Here is a 23,137-nt window from a genome sequence, read left to right on the forward strand (position 1 = left end):
AGTGTTTTGCAGGCTACAGTCACAAATCCCAGCTAGTAACATTTCATGAACATCTTAGAAAAAAATGCTGTTAACGTAACATAAAAAGACGACTGCATTTCTTTTCGTGTCATATGACAATGTACAGGCACTGCAACACAAAACAAGCGAACCTAAGCGAGATGCGTTGGCAGGGTGAATAACCCAGAAACGAATCCACAGATTTACAACACAACTCTCTATCGACACATGAACACGGAGTGTAAATTAAAAAGGTGCATACTTATTGTGGAGTTAATATGTTACATTAACCAGCTAATGCGACCATTAGTAACGTTTCAGAAATATTTTCTTTTGTTTGTCTTTAAATTATGGTCAACTTCTGAAGTATTTTTAAAATGTCTTTTTAAGATTTTTTTTTTAAATTCTAAGACATCTTGTACCTCATAAAAAATTGTTATAACTAATCCCGTTGCAGATAAAAAATTGTTTTGTAGTTGTAAATGATTAGAGATCCATCTCAACTCATGATGTCTACCTAAGTAATGTTCCAGTTTACATGAACCAAAATGAGGATGATGTTTTGAAATGCTAAATGTTTTCTAAAACCTTTTTCACTTTTTTGCAATTAGTTTAAGGGGGAAATCTTTGAAATTAGGTTGTAAAATATGTAAATGTGTGTGACAGTTTGTGTGTTGCTTGTTTTTTTTGTGGGACTAATATATATAATTTTGTTGTTTAACAAACATGGAGTTTCTTTATTGTCTGCCTATTCATTTTCAAGAAAGTAGACCATTAAATACATGTGTTTTCTGATGTAATATATGTTGGCAGCTTGACAGTCTATTGCTCAGTCATCTGGCTGCATTCTGAATCACCAGTCTCCTCATGTGAGCAGTATAGAAAAAGATGGTGCAAGCAGACACATTGACTACCATTAAAAAAAAAAAAAAACACAAAAACACTTGTCCATTTGATCAGGTTCACATATGCAGATATAGCCTCTGAAATATACATGAGTATTAAATAGGACATTCTGACTGAGCATCAGTTCATCGATTTACAATATAAAATGTCCCCCCTCATTAGCTCCATGGATCAGGAAAACTTCACTGAAACTGCTTCACTGTTAGCGTTCACTTTCATCAAAGTACTTTTCTTTTCACAGACAGCACATTCAGTGGGTGTATGTGTTGGTACTGAGTACAGTGTGTGTGTGTCATTTTGTCTACTCCATCTAGTGGAAACTGTCATGTACTTTGCAATCATTTGTTTCCATAAGCCACAGATGTTCTATGGATACACAAAGAGATTGTATTTGGTATGTTATTTATGTGGTAATGTGTCCTATCAATAAATAAATCACTCTGTATGTGACTCTTTGGCCTACCTGCAGAGACTATTGAGGTTTTTCTGCTTGTATTAAGTCATAGAAACTTGTTCATGTGTTTATTTTCATTAGATTGGGTTATTGTAATGGTGTGCATACAAGTCTCAGTAAATGAAAAAAAAATCTGTTATCCAGATAAAAAGGTTTGAATGGTCTTGGGCCTATACAAATCTCAGATTTGTAGAATATGAAACACCTACGCCCTTGAGGTGTTCAGGAAGTGGCTTACTGAGTGTTTCAGAGTCAGAAGAACCAAGATGAAACAGCTTTCAGTTCCACACTCAACATATATGTGTGTAACTTCCTGAACATTGTAGGACTGTGGACACAATCACTTCCCATAAATAAAGCCTTAAAACACCATTAATTACTCAGGCTTTCCATTAACCAAATTATTCAATTATTTTCTGACCATTATGTTAATAAATTGTCCTCTTTATGTTTTTCTGAATTGCTTTGTTTTAATGTATTTGTACATTTTGTTAATCAAATTGCATTTTTGCATTTCATTCATTTCTGTTTTAAGTACCATGCACAATCTTGTGTCTGAATGGTGGTGTATAAATAAAATTACCTTTTCCTACTTGGTTTTGTTTTCTTTTTTTAACAACAATCCTTCAAGGGGAGCTTTTTCTTGCAGATTAAGAAACGTGACACCTAAATTTAAACAAAGTGTCATAATTTGATCAACTGCTTCGTGACCTGCCTGTGACCTTTGACTGGGCATTGATTGTGAGTTTCTTGTTGCAGCTCTCTGCTTTAATCATGATTTTTTTTTTTTTTTTTTTTTTTTTTTGTGGAATTTGCAATGTGGAGAGAAATCAGGAGGAAAGGAAGCATAAAATATAAAAACATCTACAGCTTTCCTGACTTAATTTTTTACTGTAGCAAAATTAACTACAGTTCTTAGCCCATAACTGTTTTGGTTGTGCGCTTTTACTGTGAAATTTTAAACGCTGTCAAGAATTTCTGGGATGGAGCTTTTATTATGAAGTATACCGGAAGTGCCGGTGGTGCCGGGGGCCTGTACAGTAGTGTGGTGACGTCGGAGGGAGGAGGTTCAAGTCACAGAAGGTATTAGCCACAACCCTGTCAACAAACTCACACCGAGTCCACTGGATCACTTTTTTTTTAAATGGACACTTCTTGACAGAAGTCTTTTTGTATCCAGGAAAGCGGTGAGACTGAGTCAAGTGTCGCAGGTTGTTATTAAAGCGCTGCAAATGTGAACGTTGCATGAAGTGGAGGTTTTGTTTAGCTAGCGAGCCTCCGTCAGGACGCTAGCGCTGCTTGGTGAACGACAGGTCTCCAAAAAGGCCCGATGCAAAGCTGGCTAACACGTCCTGCAGGCTATCGGGGCTTTGAGGTGGTAGTAAGTGTCGCTGTGCGGCCGGACTGGCCACTGCTGCGGCGGCTCGGCAGAGCTGCGTCGCTATCATTAGCTTGTTAGCTAATGGACTCGCCTGGTCGGTGTTTGTTGTCGGGAGCAAACAGTCTGTGGAGTGGGCAAAGTCTGGACACCAGCTAACACGACTGGATGTGCTTTTGTTCAGCAGACGGTCAAGGCCATATAATTGATATGTAAATAAACCAAATGCATAATCATTATCGTATCTAATCTTAGGACTTCGTCTGATATTAACCTAATATATTTGCTGTGTCCAATTGTTTCCCATATCTTACAGTGTAGCCATTATTAAATAGGAATAAATGTCATCAGAGCTCTGACCCCAGGACACCTCCAGCCCAAGACCCAAATAATGTTGTGTGGTGAGGCCATGACTACTTTCAACATCACCAGAGATATCCTGCACAGGCAGATCAGGGTAAGTAAACAAATGCCAGGGCATGACCTGAATTACACCGGGACACAGGCGATGTGTTTCTCATATGCAGGAATCTCATGTCAGTGCTCATGTGCAAAGGTTTGACCTGATTGTTTATTGATGTCTTTAGGACAACAGAGCGCCCAGCTTCCAAAGGTCCTACCATGTGACTGACCCCTTCATCAAAAGACTTGGGCTGGATGCTGAGCTTCAGGTCATTAGATAACTTTCACCATTTTTTGGGATTAAGATTTCAACCTTGATGGGATGCTGATGTGTAGTTTTCTGATGGTTTTATTTGAAATCCTTTGTTCCAACAGGGCCATACGGGCTGCGTGAACTGTTTGGAATGGAACGAACGAGGAGAGTAAGTCTGTATAGAAATGCACTGTTATTATCAAACTCTATAGATTCAAAATTCTGTGGTGGTGATTTCAATGCACGGTCTCCAGACTAACATTCATTTTCTGTGCGATGTTGCACTGACATGTCAGAACAACTGTGGTCTACCATTGAATCTCTAGATCTATTCTGTAAAGAAGGACACAGTCCTGCCGCAAATTTTTCTTTACTTATTTTCTTTATTTATTTGGTGTTTTGACAAGAGGGATTTCACCATTATCGTAAACAAAGTTTCAAAATGTCCCAGAGGTATTTTAAAGGCAACAACATTTCAACATCAAACCACCAATGACTCATTCCCCTCATCCGGGAAGAGATTTATCAGATCTTTCATCCCCGGTTTAAAAATGACATCTCCTCATAACATTTTGAGCAGTGGTGTTGTGTGTCATAGAGCATGATAATAAGTTAATTGTTTAAATGCACCGTGCATTACGTCTACATTTAATCTTGTTTGTCCATTCACCTGTTCAGTTACTCATATAATTTCTCACCCCGCTGTGAGTCCAGGTTGCAGTGGCAATGCTATACTGTTTCCAGTCTGAATGTTGTCATTGCTTCATTTATGAAAGAATTTAAACTATAATGTTCCTCTACACTAAGTCTGCTCCAAGGAAGTCTCTATAAGTTCATAGAACCTATCTAAGATCTATGTATAGCACCTGTGTTCTCTGCTCTTGAACCAGAATGCTGCTTCCTGTCCAATAAGGTAAACGCAGATTTTTATTGATTTGTCCTGTTTATTATTCAGTTTGCTGGCTTCAGGGTCGGATGATCAACATGCCATCATCTGGGACCCATTCAGGCACAAGAAGCTTACAACTATGCACACAGGCCATGCAGCAAATATATTTTCTGTCAAGGTAAGCTACACAGATCGAAGGATAGATGTGTTTAGTAGTGTTCAGTATGGAATACTTTCCAATACTCTCCCAAATACCACTGCTCTGTCCCACCTGGTTATGAAGGAATAACATCTGTTCCGAATAAAATCATGCAAAGCTGTTTATTTTGAATATAAACTTGTTTTTTGTAGTTTTAGCTATACGTTTTTATTTAATATAATAAATATTGATTGTTTGATTAAAAATGTGACTCCTCTATGTACCACTAGAGGGAGATCTGTATCACTGGAATGCACCAGAATTTGAGAATTATTTAATAACTGTGTCATTGAATTGTATTGGTAGCACAGGTTCTGACTTTAGATCAAATGCTGGAATGTAGTCCGCTGGTGGTATTAGCTGGGATCGATCGATACATGTAAAACTCAGTGTTTGTGCTCACTCTGCTCCTTCTGTCTGTCCTCACAGTTCCTCCCTCACTCCGGAGACAGAATTCTGGTCACAGGCGCTGCTGACACTAAGGTGCACGTGCACGACCTCACCGTGAAGGAGACCATCCACATGTTTTCTGACCACACTAACAGAGTGAAGCGCATTGCCACAGCGCCCATGTGGCCCAACACCTTCTGGAGCGCCGCGGAAGACGGGATAATCCGGTGAGGGCTGGAAATGCATGAGGTGCAAACAGGAATTTAGCGACCGCAAAGTTAAATGGTCCCCTTCCCCTCGGTCACGACAGACAGTACGACCTGAGGGAGAGCAGCAAACATTCCGAGGTGCTGATCGACCTGACGGAGTTCTGCGGTCAGCTGATTGAAGCCAAGTGTCTGGCGGTCAACCCACGGGACAACAACTATCTGGCTGTGGGAGCCAACGGGCCGTTCGTCCGTCTCTACGACATCAGGATGATTCACAACTACAGGTCTCTTTCGATGTTCATAAATATTGGAAAAACACTCAAATGTGATCATTTGTCATTCAGTTTCTCGCTCTTTCCACAGGAAATCGATGAGTCAAGGCTCATCGGCAGCCGTGCACACGTTCTGCGACAGGCAGAAACCCATCCCAGATGGAGCCGGGCAGTATTATGTTGCAGGTCTGTATGTGAAAAACATTAAAAGCAGTTCACAGAGAAGTTGGACGTTGAGGATGACTTCACATTCCCTCTCAATGCTTTCAGGGCATTTGCCTGTGAAGCTCCCAGACTACAATAACCGCCTCAGGGTGCTGGTGGCCACCTATGTGACTTTCAGTCCGGACGGCACCGAGCTGCTGGTGAACATGGGAGGAGAACAGGTAATGTGTGTTACAGTCGGAGTGAAGATGGATCTTTTTCTGATTGTTGCAGTTTCCCGTTGTTCACTCTGTTTATTTCCTCCCGTTGCTCCAGGTGTATCTGTTTGACTTGACATTTAAACAGAGGCCATATACCTTCCTGCTTCCAAAAAAATGCCAGTCTTCAGCAGGTAGAGTTACACCATTTATAGTAACAAACGGCATCTAATGGAACCATTGGAAAAGGGTTTCATTTCTTAAACGCCTGCTTTTCTAGGTGATGTACAAAATGGGAAGACCACCAATGGAATTCATCTTTCAACCAGCCATTTACACTTTGCTGGAAATAAATTGCACTCTAGGTAATGCTCCTCTTTAAGCATTTTAATGTGAGAAAAATATCAGGCGCCTCTTTTTGTTTGCACTTTCTTTTGACAATGTTTTTTTTTGTTTGTTTGTTTGTTTTAGTTCTACTGAGCTCCCTCCTCACTTGGAAAGGATAAAACAACAAGCTAACGACGCGTTTGCGAGGCAGCAGTGGACGCAGGCCATCGAACTGTACAGCTTGGGCATTCATCAGGCCAGCTGCAACGCCATGCTTTATGGTAACCGGGCTGCAGCGTACATGAAACGCAAGTGGTGGGTCTTACTACATTGAAGTTATACATACTTTCATGAAGGTTTTAGCGGCGACAACCCAAAAAAATGCCTTGGCTTTTGTGATTTCTCAGGGATGGAGACCATTACGACGCCCTCAGGGACTGTCTGAGGGCCCTGACGTTAAACCCCGCCCATCTGAAAGCACATTTCAGGCTGGCACGCTGTCTGTTTGAGCTGAAGTATGTGACTGAGGCTCTGGAGTGTCTGGATGATTTCAAAGGAAAGTTTCCCGAGCAGGCGCACAGCAGTGCCTGTGATGCCTTAGATAAAGACATCAAGGCCGCTCTCTTCTCAAAGACAGAGTCAGGTGGGTAAAAGTGAAAAAACACTTCACTGGTAGGCATTTGGCTTTATTCATTAAGTGTGTACACAGATGGATAGCGACATGAAGAACGCCCTGCTTTTGAATAATATATAATATGTGTTTCTTTACCAGCTGACGATAAGAAGTCCAACAGCTCCGTTCGATTCCACTCATTCGGCCGTAAGGAGTCCATTCCTGAGGATGAGCTGGTGTTGAGGGAGCGCAGCTTTGACTACAAGCACAGATACTGCGGACACTGCAACACCACCACTGATATCAAAGAGGCCAACTTCTTTGGAAGGTCAGTCCAGCTCGCTGTCAGTCTGCAGCGGCTTCACTAGAGGGCAGTCATCAGCTGTAGGATGAAAAGTGATCTGGCTTTGTCAGTGTCGACCAGGGAGGCAGAGTCACTAAAGTTCCTTCACTGTCAAAACCATGAGAAATATATGTGAAAATAGGCATGGTAAGTGTGTATTGAACTGTTTTTATTTCAGAAATAATTCGTCATAATAATTTAAAAAAGTGCCCAAAATGAGCACATTCTCCAGATTTACTTTCATTATCTGGCATGATTTTCTAGACGTGGCTCAATTAAGATTAAATTAGTTTGATACCCCTGATGCAGACACATAAGATTCCTCCTGCTCATACCAGAAAGAAGTACTGAATCTCTGGATATTTTTTGTGCACATTTTCTCCTGTAACTGTGTTTTTCTTTTGTTTTCACATGACTTTACCAATCACATGATATGTTACAAACATACATTCAAACAAACATCCATGCAGTAAGAAATGAGAGGATGTGGTATAATTCTGAAGGAAAACCCCTGAGCTTTATCAGATAGAAAAGCATTTCTCTGAAAAAAACTGTGACTATTCTGAGATTGTTATAAATGTGATTATTTCTGGACTTCACAACAATATGAATTCATCATGTCGGTAAGATCCACCTAAATGTGTAAATTTAGGTTGTCACTCTACTTTACCTTTCCCTCACAACCTTACAATGTCCTGTAATTGATCAAACGGTGAATGTGAAACAGTTTCTGAGTGAATGAATGATTTTCATGTAGAAATGTCTCAAGAACATTGCACATTATGAAGCTCCGAATTCTTTCCTTTCCCTCCAAAGCAAAGGTCAGTACATTGTCAGCGGCTCGGACGACGGCTCCTTCTTCATCTGGGAGAAAGAGACGACTAACCTGGTGAGGATTCTGCAGGGAGATGAGTCCATAGTCAACTGCCTGCAGCCCCACCCCAGCTACTGCTTCTTGGCAACAAGCGGGATCGATCCTGTGGTGCGATTATGGAACCCCAGACCAGAGGTGAGCAAAGTTATTGAGTCTTAAAATGCCTCAGTGAAAGCAGTTCGACACAGTTAAGGTATTTACTGATACCCTGTCACTGCACCGGTAACTATGATGCTTTCGCCTCTGTTTTTCTCGTCCCGCAGACGGACAGCGACAACGGGCGAGTCGTGGAGGACATGGAGGGAGCCGCTCAGGCGAATCAGCGGCGCATGAACGCCGATCCGCTGGAGGTCATGCTGCTCAACATGGGCTACCGCATCACGGGCCTGCGCGGCGTCGGCCCCGACGGCTCGGACGACGAGGACAGCTCAGAAGGACAAGTGCAGTGCAGGCCGAGCTAAAGCAAGCGGTCCCTCCATTCTGTGGAATGGATCTTAGGAAACAGAGGCACTCTCCCAGCTCCCGCCGGAATCTCCTCCCTCCACCGTCTGACAGAACACTGAGCGAATGTCATGTCACATCTCTGCACTATGCATCACCCTCCCCTGTCCTCTGAGAGGACCGGTGGAGGCCACTCTGGGAAGAGGAATTCATCGAGGGTGGATACGATGCCCCTTCTCGCCCCTCTGACACCGACAGCACCTCAGCCATTCCCGCTGCCCCGTGGTGGCATGGTGGGGGGGGGAGGGGGCGAAGCACCTTTTGGAAGAGCACTTTCCACGTCACTCCCCGGTTTCTTCAAAAGAAAGATGGAGCTCAACAGTCATCCCTCCACGGGTTTATGTTGAACGCACACACACACAGACACACAAACACACACAGACACACACACACAGGACATGTAAAAGGAGAAGCCTGCGGTCTGGTGACCTATTTTTCAGGTCAGTGCGACCAGAGAGTGAACTGTGACGGATCAGATCGCACACCAGAGGGCGGAACGGCGTCACATCCCTGGTTTGATCCGCAGACGGAGACCGGCGTCGCCGTGCCCGCTCATTTCTCAGAGGCTGCTTATCCAAGTCATTGATACTAAGTTAGACGCGCGCCTAATTTCAGTCCGCCTCTCGTCACGGGATCTCTCCAATAAACGTCACTCGCAGAGTTTTGAACGTCGTGGGTGTTGATCTGACGAAATGTATTTTTACGCTCTTTAGTTTACATCTGTTAGGAAAAACAAGAGGGTTCTTCTGCCAAAGGTTGTCATCTATAATTTCAACAGCCAAGGATTAATGTTCGATTTGTCTGTTTCATTGATTCTTAGTTTTGGCTCCTTTTCAGTTGAGAACATTTTTCCACAGAAGAATATTGAAAAGTCTGTAATTTATAAAAGTGACATTACTTTACAAAATCAAACTTTCTAATGCCGTGTCTCATTTTAGTGCTGCTGATTGCACACAATCTTTTTAAGTTAAGATTTCCGTGTCTAACTTGCAGGGTCTAAGTGGGACACAGCAGAAGATGTATGGTCGATGACGGCTGGGCACAGTACGCTGCTGTGATGAGGTTTCTGGCGACTCGCTGCGCGGCTTAAGCATTGTCGTTGCGCTGCTGCAGGTGTTCACTGCTGCTTGCATGGGGCTTCTCTGACCGCCATTGTGGTCAAACTAAGAAAACAGCCACCTCCATCCTGATGCCCCAGCAAGTCACCCAATGGGGTAAAACGTCAGTGAAGGGGCTCGCCGGGCTTCCATGTGTCTTACTTGGGTCATTATGTTGTTTTTCTTTGAGAGACCATGTATTGAAGTTTGTTGGAAAAAAGATGATAAAATAAACACCTTCTTGTTGGTGATTGTCTGCTCCTTTTGCTTCTCTTGATTTTTTTTTTTTTGCCTTTTGTTATGCCAGTTGCTCAACACATGCAGGTGTAATGCTATCTAGGTTAGAAAGATATACTGTCTGTGAAGCTACCGTGTGAACTTTCTGCTCATTTATCAGTGTCTGCTTCACTCTGGCTTTCTTTTTTTGCTGACTATCGGACGACAAATGGGAGCATAGTACATCGCAAGCATGAGTAGTTAGGGGAGCCTTTCATTCCCCGTGTACTGTACAGCAATGAGGCGACCCAGCTTCAGGTGGCGTGTAGGTTACAGTGATGAGGCTGTGTGAGCGCAGGCGAGTGGTGGAGAAGCGAAGCGAGGCGAAGCAAACGACAAGCTCTGTGCACATGTTTGATGAATGAGTCATTAAAGACAATATGAAAACACATTGAAGTTTTTTTTTTCTTTTTACTGTGCATCAAAGTAGCTATGGATGAGATATGAGACAGGCCTTTTAGAGGCTCCAATCTCCCCAAGACACTAAAAATGTTCATTATGGTTTTTTTTTTTTTTGTTTTTTTTTTTTTTTATCAAGACAATACCATTTTAATGTGACCTACATCAATCCACTGAAAGATGTGCCACCCACTAACCTTAAACTACACCTACCATATGAACTTTGTTCAACAAAGCACTGACATATGCCTGATGTGTTCTGGCACTTAAGACTTTTCAGATACATTAACACCCCAACTGGGATGGTTTTGTCGAAACATTTAAGTTCATTTTTATACTTCTTTAAACATGAACTTTCTCCCAATAACTCATGTCCATATTGAGTCTTTCTATAAATGCTTCAGGGGAATTCATATTAGTTTCCTATTTTGATCAGTCAGATTATGAGTTTTAGGGTTAGTTGGGTCACAGAATAATTATGATTTTATTTTAACATGGAGCTTTGGATGGACGGATTGACAGGATGACAAGAAACAAATACATTAATGAACATTTTGTTATTCTGTCTGCCACACCAGCACGTGCAAAAATGACAGTTCATACACTGAAAATCAATCTGCTCATTTATTGAAATTGTTTTGTAATTTTGCATTTCTCTGATGAATATATAATCTTAATTGTGCACCCTTTTTCTTAAAATCTTATGTGAGTAGTTGGTAAATTTGCGTATTTTTCTGTTCTTTTTTTGTTTTAAGTCATCTGAACCCTGCAGGATTGTAATAAATCCGAGCTTGTGCTGGTCCTCAAACGCCTCAGTCCCCGCACACAGAGAACGGTGTTGCATTCACGGTCCGCAGTAGTGACGTTTTTGCGTGCTTGAGCGCTGCCTCACTGTGCGTCACTGTTATCTCCCCGGTGTCGCTCCGAGCTGTGATGGCGGAGGAAGACGACATCGACATAATGATGAACTACCACGGCGATTTCGTCAAAAGCGACAGGAAACTCAGTCGTTACCCTTACTGCATCGTGTGGACGCCCATCCCTCTCTTATCGTAAGACACCGAGACGCTGTTAGCCGTGCTTGCTAGCTTAGCACTTCGTGTGACAGCTCGGCTCGAGCTGCAGGTTGTTGTTTTTTTGCAAAGATGAAAAGAAGCAGACTTATGTCAGATGCTCGTGCAATTAATCACCTGTGGAAAATGTAGCTGTGCTGCAGTTTGCATTGCGCTGCGTTTGTGACTCGTGGTCGTGTTTGGGTGCCTCCTGCAGGTGGGTGCTTCCCTTCATCGGTCACATGGGGATCTGCACCTCTTCAGGCGTCATCCGGGATTTCGCAGGTTCCTACTTTGTCTCGGTGAGCCAATCTAATCCACATGTAATTCAGTGGGATTAATATTACAATGCACTCCTTTACCTTCAAGCCAAGGTGCAGGGATGACAGTGAATTAATGGTATTCCCTGTTTATTTATGTTGTGTCTGTTAGTAACAACTAATGAATTACAATAACATGCACGATTCATGTTAATGAAATCTAACCTTTTCTTCGCAGGAGGACAACATGGGGTTTGGTAGACCTACAAAGTGAGTACATTCTTGAAAATCTTTATTTTGATTGGTTAATTATTTTGTATTTACTCTCTGATGACCTGATGACTTTTCAGATATTGGAAGCTTGATGTGGACAAAGTCTGCGGCAACGGTGCAGCAACATGGGATAAAGCGGTGCACGATGCATCCGAGGAATACAAATGCAGGCCGGTAGGACAGTATTAAACATCACATTAAGTAAGACATGCTTCTACCGCATTAGCAATGCACTAACAATTCTTTCCTGTCTGACTGAAGCACAATTTGTGCTTTGACAACTGCCATTCCCATGTGGCCATGGCCCTCAACCTCATGCGCTACGACAACAGCACTTCGTGGAACATGGTGAACCTGTGTGGGCTGTCTCTCGTTCACGGGAAACACGTGAGGTGAGGGTTTGAGTGTTGTCTTCCATTCCTGGTGTTGGTGGTTTGATCCACCAATGTGTGGCTAAAAGGCCATGTATGTACATCTTAGACAGGCTGTATGTCCTTCACAGGGCAAACAGGTTGACAAAGAAAGAAAGTGCACATTTCTACACATTTATACCCGTGGACAGTTAAAAATTAACATATACAGTTCAGCTGTAGAAGAAATAAAATGGATTGGAGGCATGTATTTCTACATAGATAAACAAAACAAGTGCAGGTTCGGGCTGAAATGATTTGGTTGATAGGTATTTCATTCGATTTTATGAATGGCATTATCAACCATTCAAGATTTTAAATTAGTCTGCCACACAATTTTCAGTACAGAAGGATAACTTGAGTCTACTTTTAGGTTTTAGTGCATTTACATCATGACTTCTGTTGTTGATGATTACACATGTTGTGAAAGAAATCTGGTTATGTCTAAATTAAGCAGTATGACAGATTGTTATTGTATTGGATGCCTTTACAAGCTATGTTTCCCTGTGTCCTGAGAGGAGGAGAGCATTGAGGGATGGGACGATTGAGAGCAAGGTTTAAGAATGAAATAGCCACAAAGGAAAGGGATTCTGTCTTGGATATATTGTTTCTTTAAAGTTAAAGTTCTTATTGGCTTTAAATGCTATGGCTTACTTATTTCTTCAAATTTCAACCTGCCAAACAACGCAGACCCTGGCTGAGAAGATTTGGCCAATTTTTCATGCGCTCTGCTGTTGGATACTAGTGAGTGTTAGGAAACATATGGCGGAGAGAACCCCCCTCATCATTCTCCGCTGACCCACATAGAGATTGCTGGCGTCACAGTTTGCGCCGGCTCCGCGCCCCCGCAGCACGGGGAGCTTTTTAAAAACAGAAGGAGAGTCACGTAATTCATCACCGACAGCAGCGCCTCCCCTCTGTGTCACCGCTGGAGGTCATCTCTCCGCTGGGGCTCCCTGCGCCGGCCGGGTGGAGAGGACGGTGGGAAGCGGGGTAGTGGCGGTGGGGAGGGGAGGGTTCCTCTGGGACTAACGACAATGGATCATGTGATCGCTCCACACACACACCTCGCATTGCCCTTGTCTGTCTGAAGTATCACCTGAAAAGAACGCAGGTTTACCTTCATCTTCCGCACGCTGTCAAGCATCCAGGTGTTTGTGACGCTGTTGACGTGGAGTCTTCACACTTAACACGCTACCCTGTTTTCATCCTCCAGCTGGGCCGCGTTCCTCAAGACCTGGCTGCCCTTCCTCATGCTCTGCGGAGTCCTTGCCACGTTCGTCCTGACATTGAACCTACAGTAATGTAGCGAGAGCGGCAACGGGATGACTCACAGACTCTGACTGCGCTTCACACATCACCGTTGACGTGCATAACTCCTTCTAATGGGACGTTTGTCGGTCAAAAAAATACAAAAGAGGGAATTCATTGCCTGTCGTGATCTGAAGGGTAGTTGTGGTTAGTTTTTAATTCGACTGTATGTTGTCACAGTTTAGAATTTTCTTTAATGAGAATCCTTTATTACAACTCTTAAGTTATTCCATTACACTTTTTCACATCGTGCATTTTGTGGTAGCAGTTTGCTCATTTACAGTATAATGGATGACAGTTATCCTCCTACAGATTAGGCTTCTGTGGAGCGATGTACAAATACATTTTTTATGAATTCCAGTGATAAATATGTTTCCTAGCCGGTGAATGTACATTTCAGTGATGAATTGCTACAAAATATATAACAAAAATCTTAATTCTGAAGGTATTCATCAATTATTTGTCTGTGAAAGAAGAACTTGCTCCCAAAGATAGAATGATGTGAAAAAATGTAATATTCTCCTCTCCATAATAATTTTTATTTTATTGTGTAGAGACATACATGTGTGTTAAAGGACTAATATTATTATTGCTGCTCTCACCTGTGCATCTTCATGCTGTAGTATTATAATCCTGCTAAATGAGAAAATCTATTAGCAGTCCTACATTACATTTTTATGCGTTATGTATTCTTTGTTGTTAAGGCTTCATTTATCATTCTTTCCTATTGTAAATCCTCATATCAGTATTTATTCTATTTATTTGTTTGTCGCTGTTGTAACTTGATTTTGGATTTTGGCTGCGCTCCACTCTGCGCCCGGCTGGCTGTGGATGCCCTGGTCGTCCTCTGTACCTTTAAGGGAACCCAGCATACCTTTCTCATCCAGCAGATCCTCTGTGATATGAACCACCATCAATTCACAGGACCCCTCATTTCCACCGTGGAGCCGATGAAGGAGGGCAGAGGCTGGAAGCGAGCGGTCTCCTCCATCTCTACATCAGTTTACTGCGTTAAAATTCAATTTTTGTAACTTTTTTTTTCACATCTTTCTTTTTTTTTTTGGTTTTAATTGGCTACTATTTTAGAAATGAGTATTTTTGCACTCCGCGTGTTTTGGGGGATTCTGCTCTGTGCACCATGCCGGTGCTCGGAGTGTCCTCTGGGCTGTGAGTGTTTCGCCGTTTCCCACACAGTGAAGTGTGTTTCTAAGGATCTGCACTCGGTGCCACAAAACCTGCCAGGATACGTCCGGACTGTCATCATCACCGGGAATGATATACACCAGATCGGACCCGACTCGTTTGCGCAGCTGGAGAATGTCACAAATGTTATTTTGAGCAATAACAGGTGAGAATGTATCTGTGTTGTTTTTTTTTTGTTTTTTCTTTATGCATTTGCTTGTGTTTATGAAGCCATATCTGAATCGTGTGACTAAACTTCTGGATGTGTATGGAATAAATCTGGATTTCAGTTAATGTGTTGATTATTCATTTGTCCTGGCTGCTCACTGAGATGCATCACTTGTTTGGTAAGAACCGGATATTAAAATGTTAGTGGTCTCCTCAGCATTACAGAGATGGCGTCCCATACCTTCTCTTCCCTCGCCAACCTGCGGTTCCTGGACCTGAGCGGGAACCGGCTGGCCCTCATCCACCCGGAGGCTCTGTACATCCCCGGCAGTCCTCTGCAGGAGCTCAACCTCAGCCGCTCGCTCTTCAACTTCACCGCCCTGACCGACCTCACCACGGCCCTGCGCTGGGGCGGCCTCGGCGGTCTCCTCCGCCTCGACCTCTCCGGGAACCACCTGGCCCTGCTGCCCCCGGGGATGTTCTCGCACATCCCCAGCCTGCAGCAGCTTCTCCTGACCAACAACTCCCTGGAGGCGGTCTACGGCGGCACCTTCTCCGGCATGGATCACCTCAAGGTGCTGGACTTGACGCGCAACGGCTTCAGGACGTTCAGGGCCGACGCTCTGCAGGAGCTGGAGAGGCTGGGGAACGCCAGAATCCGTCTGGGCGACAACCCCTACTCCTGCTCCTGCGAAATCCACAGCTTTGTAGAGTGGCTGAATAGAACGAGAGCCCAGGCGGATACGGACGACGTGAAGTGTGCCTCGCCGGGCGAGTTGGCCAACGTCCGGCTGCGGGGGCTCAGCGTTGAGGCCGTGGGGTGCGTCGCCCCGGTCCTCGCAGAGGTCGCTGACCTCACCCTGCAGACGTCCTACGTCTTCTTGGGGCTGGTGCTGGGCTTTGTGGGCATGGTCTTTCTCTTCGTGCTTTACCTGAATCGCAAAGGCATGAAGAAGTGGATCACTGACATGAGGGACGCGTGTCAGGACGTCCTGGAGGGGTATCACTACCGGTACGAGATCGACTCGGACCCTCGGCTGGGGCGCGTGGCGGCCGGCGGCGGCGGGGCGCAGAGGGACGTCAGGTTGTCTCTATCTCAGGAGCTGCCGAACGACACCTGCATCGTTCAGGCTCCCACAGACACACGAGTCAAACAGGTGACGTTATCGCCGCCTGTAAACTCATGATCCTTCATTAGAATGCCTGATGAAAGGTTAAAGCCAGGGGATTTATGATCAGCATTTGATTTACTGTAACATGCATCAGTGATCACCAGTTCAGATGAATCTGAAATAATTACATTATTAGAAAGTTATTTGTTTTGTCAGTTATTTCTCTAATAAATTGTTCCAACATTTCAAAAAAATTGGTCTGATGTTTGGAAATGTTCAAATATTTTGAAATACCGTATTTTTAATTTTCATTTAAACTAGGTAATAATGAAACAAAAAAGCCATGAATATCTCGTTGTGTGTAATAAATGTGAACTTCATCAATAACTTTGTTTTTTGGAATTTTTTAGAAACGTACCTGGAAGTCTCACCTTAAAAGTGCCTTTGAGTTGTTGAGGCACTGGAGTGTAAATTAGTAATATGTGTTGTCAGACATTTTTCTAAGAATATAGTCTACATGGCCGAATGGTGTTTGTTGAACGCATTTTGTTTGCTTTTTTATATTTAGAACATAACTTCAAATATCTTCATACTACTAGAGAAACATTAGTGGCATAGAAAAAGTATTTTACCCTTTAAGACCTATTACTCATAGAAAGTTTGTCAGTTTTAGAATACTGTCCATTATTTAGTTGTGCACTTATTAATTAATTAGAACTTCTTCTTGTGATGATTATGTCTCATTTATGTCTTCCAGGAGGGTCAGAAAATGTTTTTTTTTTTTTTTTGTCAGAAGAAATGTGAAGATTAATGACTCAATAAAGATCATGACTTTTTAAATGATTATTTTGTTGTTTTAATGTTTATTTTTTTTATTGGGAGATTTTTTTTTTGCAAAGTAAAATGAAGTGTTGACCCACAGTGAATTTTTTTCTGGTGTTAGTATTGTGGCCCCAATGACAGATGCACAAATGATATACAGTTTTTTTTGTTTTTGGTACACTTGATGTGTTATTTTATTGGCATGTTTATTAAGAAAGTTTTACAGCAGATATCAGCTATGTGTATGTGTTTCAATAAAACAGATGTCACAAGACTGTACATTTACTTGCCTGCACATCTTCATTGTTCTCTGTTCTGTCCTGTAAATAATCAGAAATTAATATTGGAAATACTGTATTATATAAAGCATGTGTTTACAATAAATACATTTTTAAAAACCTGTGCTTGATTTTCTTGTCCTCTTCTTTTTTATTCTGCCTGCAATGATTATGAGAGTCAGGCTCATTGTTTTTCCTGGTTAGGTGGCCCTACTGCAATTGAAAGAGGGGGTGATTAAGTGTTTCCATACAGCAGAAAATAGGGCAGAATGAAAGATATTGTCTGGAAATACACCTGCTGGCTCTGCAGCTGTGTGCCCCTGTGTGGCTGTCAGGCCTCTGTGTTAACAGAGTGTGTTTGTGTCTGTGTGTACACATGAATTAGAAAGCCCGAATGCGAATATTTCAAGTGCAACATTTCTCTAATACATACAGTGGGTACGGAAAGTATTGAGTATTGAAATTTCTCACACTCTGTGTCATTGCAGTCATTTGCCTAATCGGTCCAATCAGTTTAATTAAACACAGCTGGACTCCAATCAAGAAGCAGAACCGAATGTCGCTGCAAATGGTCTGAATACTTATGACCTGGTGATATTTCAGTTTTCCTTTTTTCATAAATTTGCAAAAATTTCTACATTTTTGTTTTTTTTTTCTTTCAAGATGGGTTGCTCAGTGTATATTGATGAGAAATAAAATTTAATTTTTTGATTTTGGCAAATGGCTGCAGTGACAGAAAGTGAGAAACTTAAAGAGGTCTGAATACTTTTTGTACAGTTTTCAAAGTCGGTCAACAATCAGAAAATTTTGGATTAGAAAAAAGCTCCACACACTTCAGTAATTACAACTTTGCAAATAGTAACAAAGTTGCTATTCTGAAGATAAGAGCTCCTGATAATGGTCAGTCTGTGAGGTGAAAGCAGTTTAAATATATCACATTGGAATTGATTATAATATTGCTTCTGGTGATTGCTGTAAAATACAACCTTCAAGGTCAGTGGTTCCCAACCTGAGGTCTGTAAGTGGAAAATTAAATTTGCAAAGTCTTGAAGAATTAAGATATAAATCAAAATAGCTCAAAATTGTTTGTAAGAATGCAAACAAGATCAAATATAACTCAGTCACTCAGTCTTAAATCTTGATAGCTCTGTGAAGTACAGACGAGGTATCTTCTTTCTTTGTGGTTTTTATGAATATGTAGTGTGAACTTTGATTATGTGTCACTCTGCACATTGCACCCTCACATGGATGGTATGCTGTTGTAATTTATTTGAAGAGCTTTGTTAAACTGGATAGACTGCTGAACTGATATGACCCTGAATAGGACTGAATGAGATTGTCTGTCTGAATGTTTATCCTCACCAAACAGTGTTTTCTGGATCAGTTGGGTTCTTCCCCATCTGAAAATGTATTTTCTTTTGGCTATGCTTCATCTTATATGACCATTTATACTTTGATTTTACCTTTATTACACACTTTCTTTGTCCAACATAAGCTAATGGACATGCAGTGAAGAAAACGAATTCATAGTTAGAAACAGAGTCAGTTTAGAACAGGGTTGTCAAACACCCGGCCCGTGGGTCTATACTGGGCCAAAGTAGGATCTAATCCTGCCCGCCAAGCCACCAAGCAAATGGTAAAGATTTTGAGCTCCATGTTGAGAATGTAGTCATTTTCAGGAGTAATTGTTTTAGTTTTGCAATAATATGATATTTTCGTCACATATACTATACACCACAAAAAAAAGAAAAGCATTAAAATGTAAGGCCTATTATGGCACTTTTAACTGTGTGGCCCGCTCAAGATGAAACCGGGTTGTTTGTAGCCCCTGGACTAAAATGTGTTTAGAAAGTAAACCTCACATGCATGTTTTGGGGCCGTGGAAGAGAAACCCCAAAAACCCACACAGTGCAACACAGGGAGAACATGCAAACTGCACCCAGGAATGCCCTCTCGAGCCCGACCTGGACTGAAAAATAAGAAATAGAATTCAACTGGAGGGAGTTAGGAACTATAGACAGATGCTTTTAAAAGAGGAGATGCATTAAAAGTTCCCGTCTCTGTGAGTTTTTTGGGGGGGAATCTGGCGGAGAAACGGAGTGTTGTTGTTGCGTCTCGCGCAGCCTTTACGTCCGCCTCGCGTGACGTCACGCTCACCTGTGGGCGGGTGTCGGGTCTGGGATTAGCTGTAGCCGCAGGTAAAAGCCAAACACTGGCGGACTCACGGCTAAACTTTTATCGATTTCTTTACCAGCGCAAAGGCGACGAAAATGAGCTGAAGGCGGCCGTCCCGTCGAGAGGATATAGTCGAAGCTCTCCGGGTTTTTGCTGGTTCGTCCGGGAGTTTGTCAGCGGTGGGAGATCCGTGTTTCTCTCCGGTGTTTGAAGCGCTAGCAAAGCGTTTGTCCCTCTCCGAAGACTTCCGCGGTTCGTTCGCCGGACAAATCACTTGGGATAGAAAAACAAAAAAAAAAAACAAAAACAAAAAACGAAGCGCAACCACGACCGTTTCCTCTTATGCGGTAAGTGGAGAGATTTGCAAGTGAAATGAAGTTGGGTTGAATGTTGAATGAACTGTTCTCCTCCGCATGACTGAAAGTAATGATACCAAGACAGTAATCCGCGCAGTGGGTTTTATTTACATTCTTTGAATGTCATGAGAATCACTGGAAGCTGTGTTTTCAGTCCTGGTTAGTTCCATTGGTCCTGTTGTTTACCACTGCCAGCCTGTGTGTGTGAGCTCTAACCCCCCCTCTGTCACCCCCACCCCTGGTCCCTCTCAGGTCCCAGGCTGTGTGAGCCATGCCTGGCCACAGCACAGGGGCCCCCCAGGGGTCCCGCCACCACACCAGCCACAACCCCAGCTCCAGGACGGACAAATACCGTCAATCGCGGTCTGCGTCCAAGGAGAGCGCCGCCAGCCAAGACTCCTATAGGGACCCTCATGGAGATCATCTGCGTGAGCACCACGTTGACCCCTCCCGATACTCGGAGAACAAGTACAGCCGCAGCAGGGGCCACCCGAGAAATGGCACGGCACGGGGCTCGGAGACGATAGGATTTATCCCGGGGTCGGCGGACAACGCGCCCCCCAGCAGGCATGCCTGTGGCTCCTGTGCCTCCATGGGCTGGAGCGGCTGCAAGGCTGTGATCTGCTGCGTCCTGACCTGTGGGTTTTACGGCAGCCGGGAGCCGTGTCTGCCTGTCAACGAGAGCTCCACAGATCATCCCCCTAAACCAAGTGAGCCTCACCCTCCTAATGGCATTGCAGTTTCCAACCCCACCTGTGGAGTCCCTTTGGAACCCAGCAAGACCCCCAAAGCCTCCAAGTTGCCCATAAGTGAAAGCTTCCGCTACCACGACGTGCGCATCGCCGGTCAGACTGTAAAGTATCCAGTCGCCGCCCCTAAACGGACCCGTGCCCCGACTAAAGGGGAAAACCAGCGGCCAGTCAGCAACACCAGCTTGATATCGCGTGAGGATTACGAGGACGACAGGAGCGATACGGGCACGGACATTGACTCCCTTATCACCAAGAAGCTGCTGGAGCTGTACGCGCTGCATCAGATCGACCAGCTGGCCAAGTGCACCTCTGACTCGTCCTTCTCCCGCAAAACCAACGAGATCAGCGAGCTGATCTACAGCATCGCTCAGGACTACAACCTGGAGGAGCAAGAGGCCGAGTGCAAGCTGGTGCACGGCGTCATCCGCATCAGCACGCGCAAGGGCAAGAGCAAAAACAAGGGCCACCAGTCAACAGGCCAGCGCCCGAACGGCAGGAGCGACGGGACTCTTCCTGACAGTGGCAACGAGACCATGAGCAGCGACTGTAAGAATATGCTCTTAAGATTTCTCAGAGATCAGCTTGAATATGTTTGGATAGATATTTATGATACAGCGAGAAAAGTATTTGCTAAACAACCTGGCTGTAACATACCAGATATACCAATCATCTGACCCGTCTTCCTTTAATGACTCATCGTGTCTGTTGGAACGCAGCTGAAGCTCTTTTGTTTGCCTCGTAGTTGTGAGGCATTTATACACCAGGCATTTATACAGGCGATGGCCTAGTAAGGAAATGGTTTATCTGATGCAAGTTCACACAGGCTCACAGCCTCTACACAAACACCGCTCCATGAGAGGTGGCCGGATTAATTATATTGAAAGAATTTAATAGCAATTGTTGAAACTGGCGCTTGTTCCTTGCTGCAGTGCCGGAGGTGAAAGTGTCGGAGCAGACGCCCTCGGATGAGCTGGCAAGGAAAATGAGGCACTACAGCGGGAGAAGTGAGTAACTGTCGGGATTCCTCTTTCTAAATGTTTGCTGTCCTCTTTTTCAGTCACTGCATTAACTACATGTGTTAAACGTAATGTGCTGAGAGTAGCTGCTGTTTTATACATCTTGGTCAGGTGTAGGTATAATTACACCCCCCTACTGTGTGATTCAGGGTGTTAAGACCAGTCTTTGTGCCTGCTGCAGCTGTAGGCATTTTCTCACCCGATCTGTACTTCCCAGTAACATAGCGCTCTTGGAGCAGTGAAAGCCCCGCATTCCTGCCCTTTTCTGTACACGTTACAATCCCTGGCTCATTACAGGCCTCCTCCCCATCTCTGCCACCCAACACCTCCCGATCGGTCCAGCTCATTCTGCCCCCCGGCTCGGTTTTCATGCTACACCGACAGCCAAAGTAGCAGATCAGGTCACATTAAATATATACCACATAATGTCTACTGATTTATTATGTAATTTAAGAGAACAGCTTGGTTAACAGATGGATTACCACACAGCAGACCCCCTTTTCCCCTTGTTGTAGTGCAGAGAGGCTGCTAAAAAGACGGGGTGTCCTGTTACATGTCTTTCCACAGTTTCATGTCTCACCTAAAAAAAAAAAAAAAAAAAAAAAAATGTTTTTTTCTACTTGTGTTGAAAATCTTTCTCTCTTGCAGCGTATTCCTCCAGCGCCACCACAGCCTATTCGGCCTACCATCGCGACACTGAGACGGACTCCTCGGGTGCTCCCCTGCTCTCTCTTTGAATGACAACACAAAGAAGAACACCTGTCCTGACAGTGGATGCAGCCATTTCCCTGGATGGTTTGAGCCTCTTGCTGTTAGCAGAGCGCCTCTCACCCTGGGTGGTTCTACAACTTAGTGATCTGGCTCAAGTTTGCAGTACAAGACTTTTTTTTTTTTTTTTTTTTTTTTTTTTTTGTTTTGCGTAGCGATGACAGTGTAAGTTTTTATGAACTAACGCGGGTGTAAAGTGATGGCCCTCACTATAAAAGCAACAGTCCGGAGGTCGGAGGATTGAGCGCGATAGAAGAAAAGAACCGTCCTCATTCTTGTCTTTGTTTTTGCAAGCCATTGTGCACGAACAGTCTGTTTGTATGAGTGCATTGACTACTGCCACTTTTCTTCTCTCTTAAGATGCATGTTTTGACCTGGAAGCCTTATTAAGCCATATGTTGTTGCTTTGTTTTGTTTTGTTTTTTTAATTGTGGCGTTTTGCCACGTTTTTGTATTAACCTTTTAGCACAGTTTTTAATAAAATAAAAAACCTCAATGTGTCTTTCTTTTTTCAGTGTGTAGATCTCTCGTTGATGTCTTTTTTGCAACATTATTTTCTCACTTTGTTGACCCACACAAACTGACAATGCAAACACTTTAGCACATGTTCCCAGATTATCCAGGCTGAATGTAAATAGCTTAATCAAATTGAAAGGCTTTCTTTTTCTTGTACATCAACAAGCATTTCCCTTTGCATACTTTCCTGTCTCTTTAGCCTACTTCTTTTTTATCTTTCGGATTATTGTTGTCAAGCTCATCTCCCCGAGGTCACTGTTGTGGCAGGCAGGCAGGCAGGCAGGCCGGCTTTTTTTCCACCCTCAGCAAAAGAACAAACTTGTTCGGCTGGTTCTGACAAAAAGGAAATAAAATCCCGGGGTTTGTCTTTTCATTTATTGAAAAGAGAAGAAGCCGTGCAGGGAATCAGCCTCATTACAGGAACCTGTCTTTTAATCCTGCTTTGGATCATACTGAAGCTTTCTTTGTTTATTTAATCATCCTGTGAATTTATGAATTTTAAGAATGAGTTGTTACGACCACCTCTGTAAATGTATGCCTTT

At 43.4% G+C, this 23,137-nt stretch overlaps 4 protein-coding genes across 6 annotated transcripts; all 4 read left to right on the top strand.

Moving 5' to 3' along the window:
• The first annotated feature begins 2,424 nt into the window (after positions 1-2,424).
• wdtc1 (WD and tetratricopeptide repeats 1) lies at positions 2,425-9,705 on the top strand. Of its 3 annotated transcripts, none has more exons than XM_030102748.1 (16): positions 2,425-2,443; positions 3,055-3,195; positions 3,326-3,409; positions 3,516-3,562; positions 4,349-4,460; positions 4,911-5,098; positions 5,182-5,364; positions 5,444-5,538; positions 5,623-5,738; positions 5,833-5,908; positions 5,995-6,079; positions 6,186-6,356; positions 6,449-6,684; positions 6,814-6,982; positions 7,814-8,006; positions 8,135-9,705. In XM_030102748.1, exons 2-16 carry the CDS (start codon positions 3,130-3,132, stop codon positions 8,330-8,332), a joined length of 2,019 nt encoding a protein of 672 aa, XP_029958608.1. In that variant the 5' UTR covers positions 2,425-2,443; positions 3,055-3,129; the 3' UTR covers positions 8,333-9,705. The 3 variants fall into 3 exon arrangements, with proteins under 3 accessions (XP_029958608.1, XP_029958606.1, XP_029958607.1); XM_030102746.1 differs by having other exon boundaries at positions 2,430-2,950; XM_030102747.1 differs by having other exon boundaries at positions 2,430-2,547.
• A 1,314-nt stretch (positions 9,706-11,019) lies between these two features.
• On the top strand, positions 11,020-14,072 carry LOC115396761 (transmembrane protein 222-like). Its single transcript, XM_030102776.1, has 6 exons — positions 11,020-11,196; positions 11,414-11,498; positions 11,695-11,726; positions 11,807-11,903; positions 11,991-12,121; positions 13,356-14,072. The coding sequence occupies exons 1-6, from the start codon at positions 11,078-11,080 to the stop codon at positions 13,441-13,443; spliced, it is 552 nt and encodes a 183-aa protein (XP_029958636.1). The 5' UTR covers positions 11,020-11,077; the 3' UTR covers positions 13,444-14,072.
• Positions 14,073-14,508: 436 nt separating this feature from the next.
• Positions 14,509-16,661, top strand: LOC115396748 (trophoblast glycoprotein-like). The gene is made up of 2 exons (XM_030102760.1): positions 14,509-14,798; positions 15,018-16,661. The coding sequence occupies exons 1-2, from the start codon at positions 14,539-14,541 to the stop codon at positions 15,985-15,987; spliced, it is 1,230 nt and encodes a 409-aa protein (XP_029958620.1). The 5' UTR covers positions 14,509-14,538; the 3' UTR covers positions 15,988-16,661.
• A 2,535-nt stretch (positions 16,662-19,196) lies between these two features.
• kdf1a (keratinocyte differentiation factor 1a) lies at positions 19,197-23,137 on the top strand. Its single transcript, XM_030102764.1, has 4 exons — positions 19,197-19,534; positions 19,796-20,841; positions 21,225-21,299; positions 21,960-23,137. The coding sequence occupies exons 2-4, from the start codon at positions 19,815-19,817 to the stop codon at positions 22,046-22,048; spliced, it is 1,191 nt and encodes a 396-aa protein (XP_029958624.1). The 5' UTR covers positions 19,197-19,534; positions 19,796-19,814; the 3' UTR covers positions 22,049-23,137.

The sequence above is a fragment of the Salarias fasciatus genome, chromosome 11 (genome assembly GCF_902148845.1).
Source record: "Salarias fasciatus chromosome 11, fSalaFa1.1, whole genome shotgun sequence".
NCBI lineage: Eukaryota > Metazoa > Chordata > Actinopteri > Blenniiformes > Blenniidae > Salarias > Salarias fasciatus.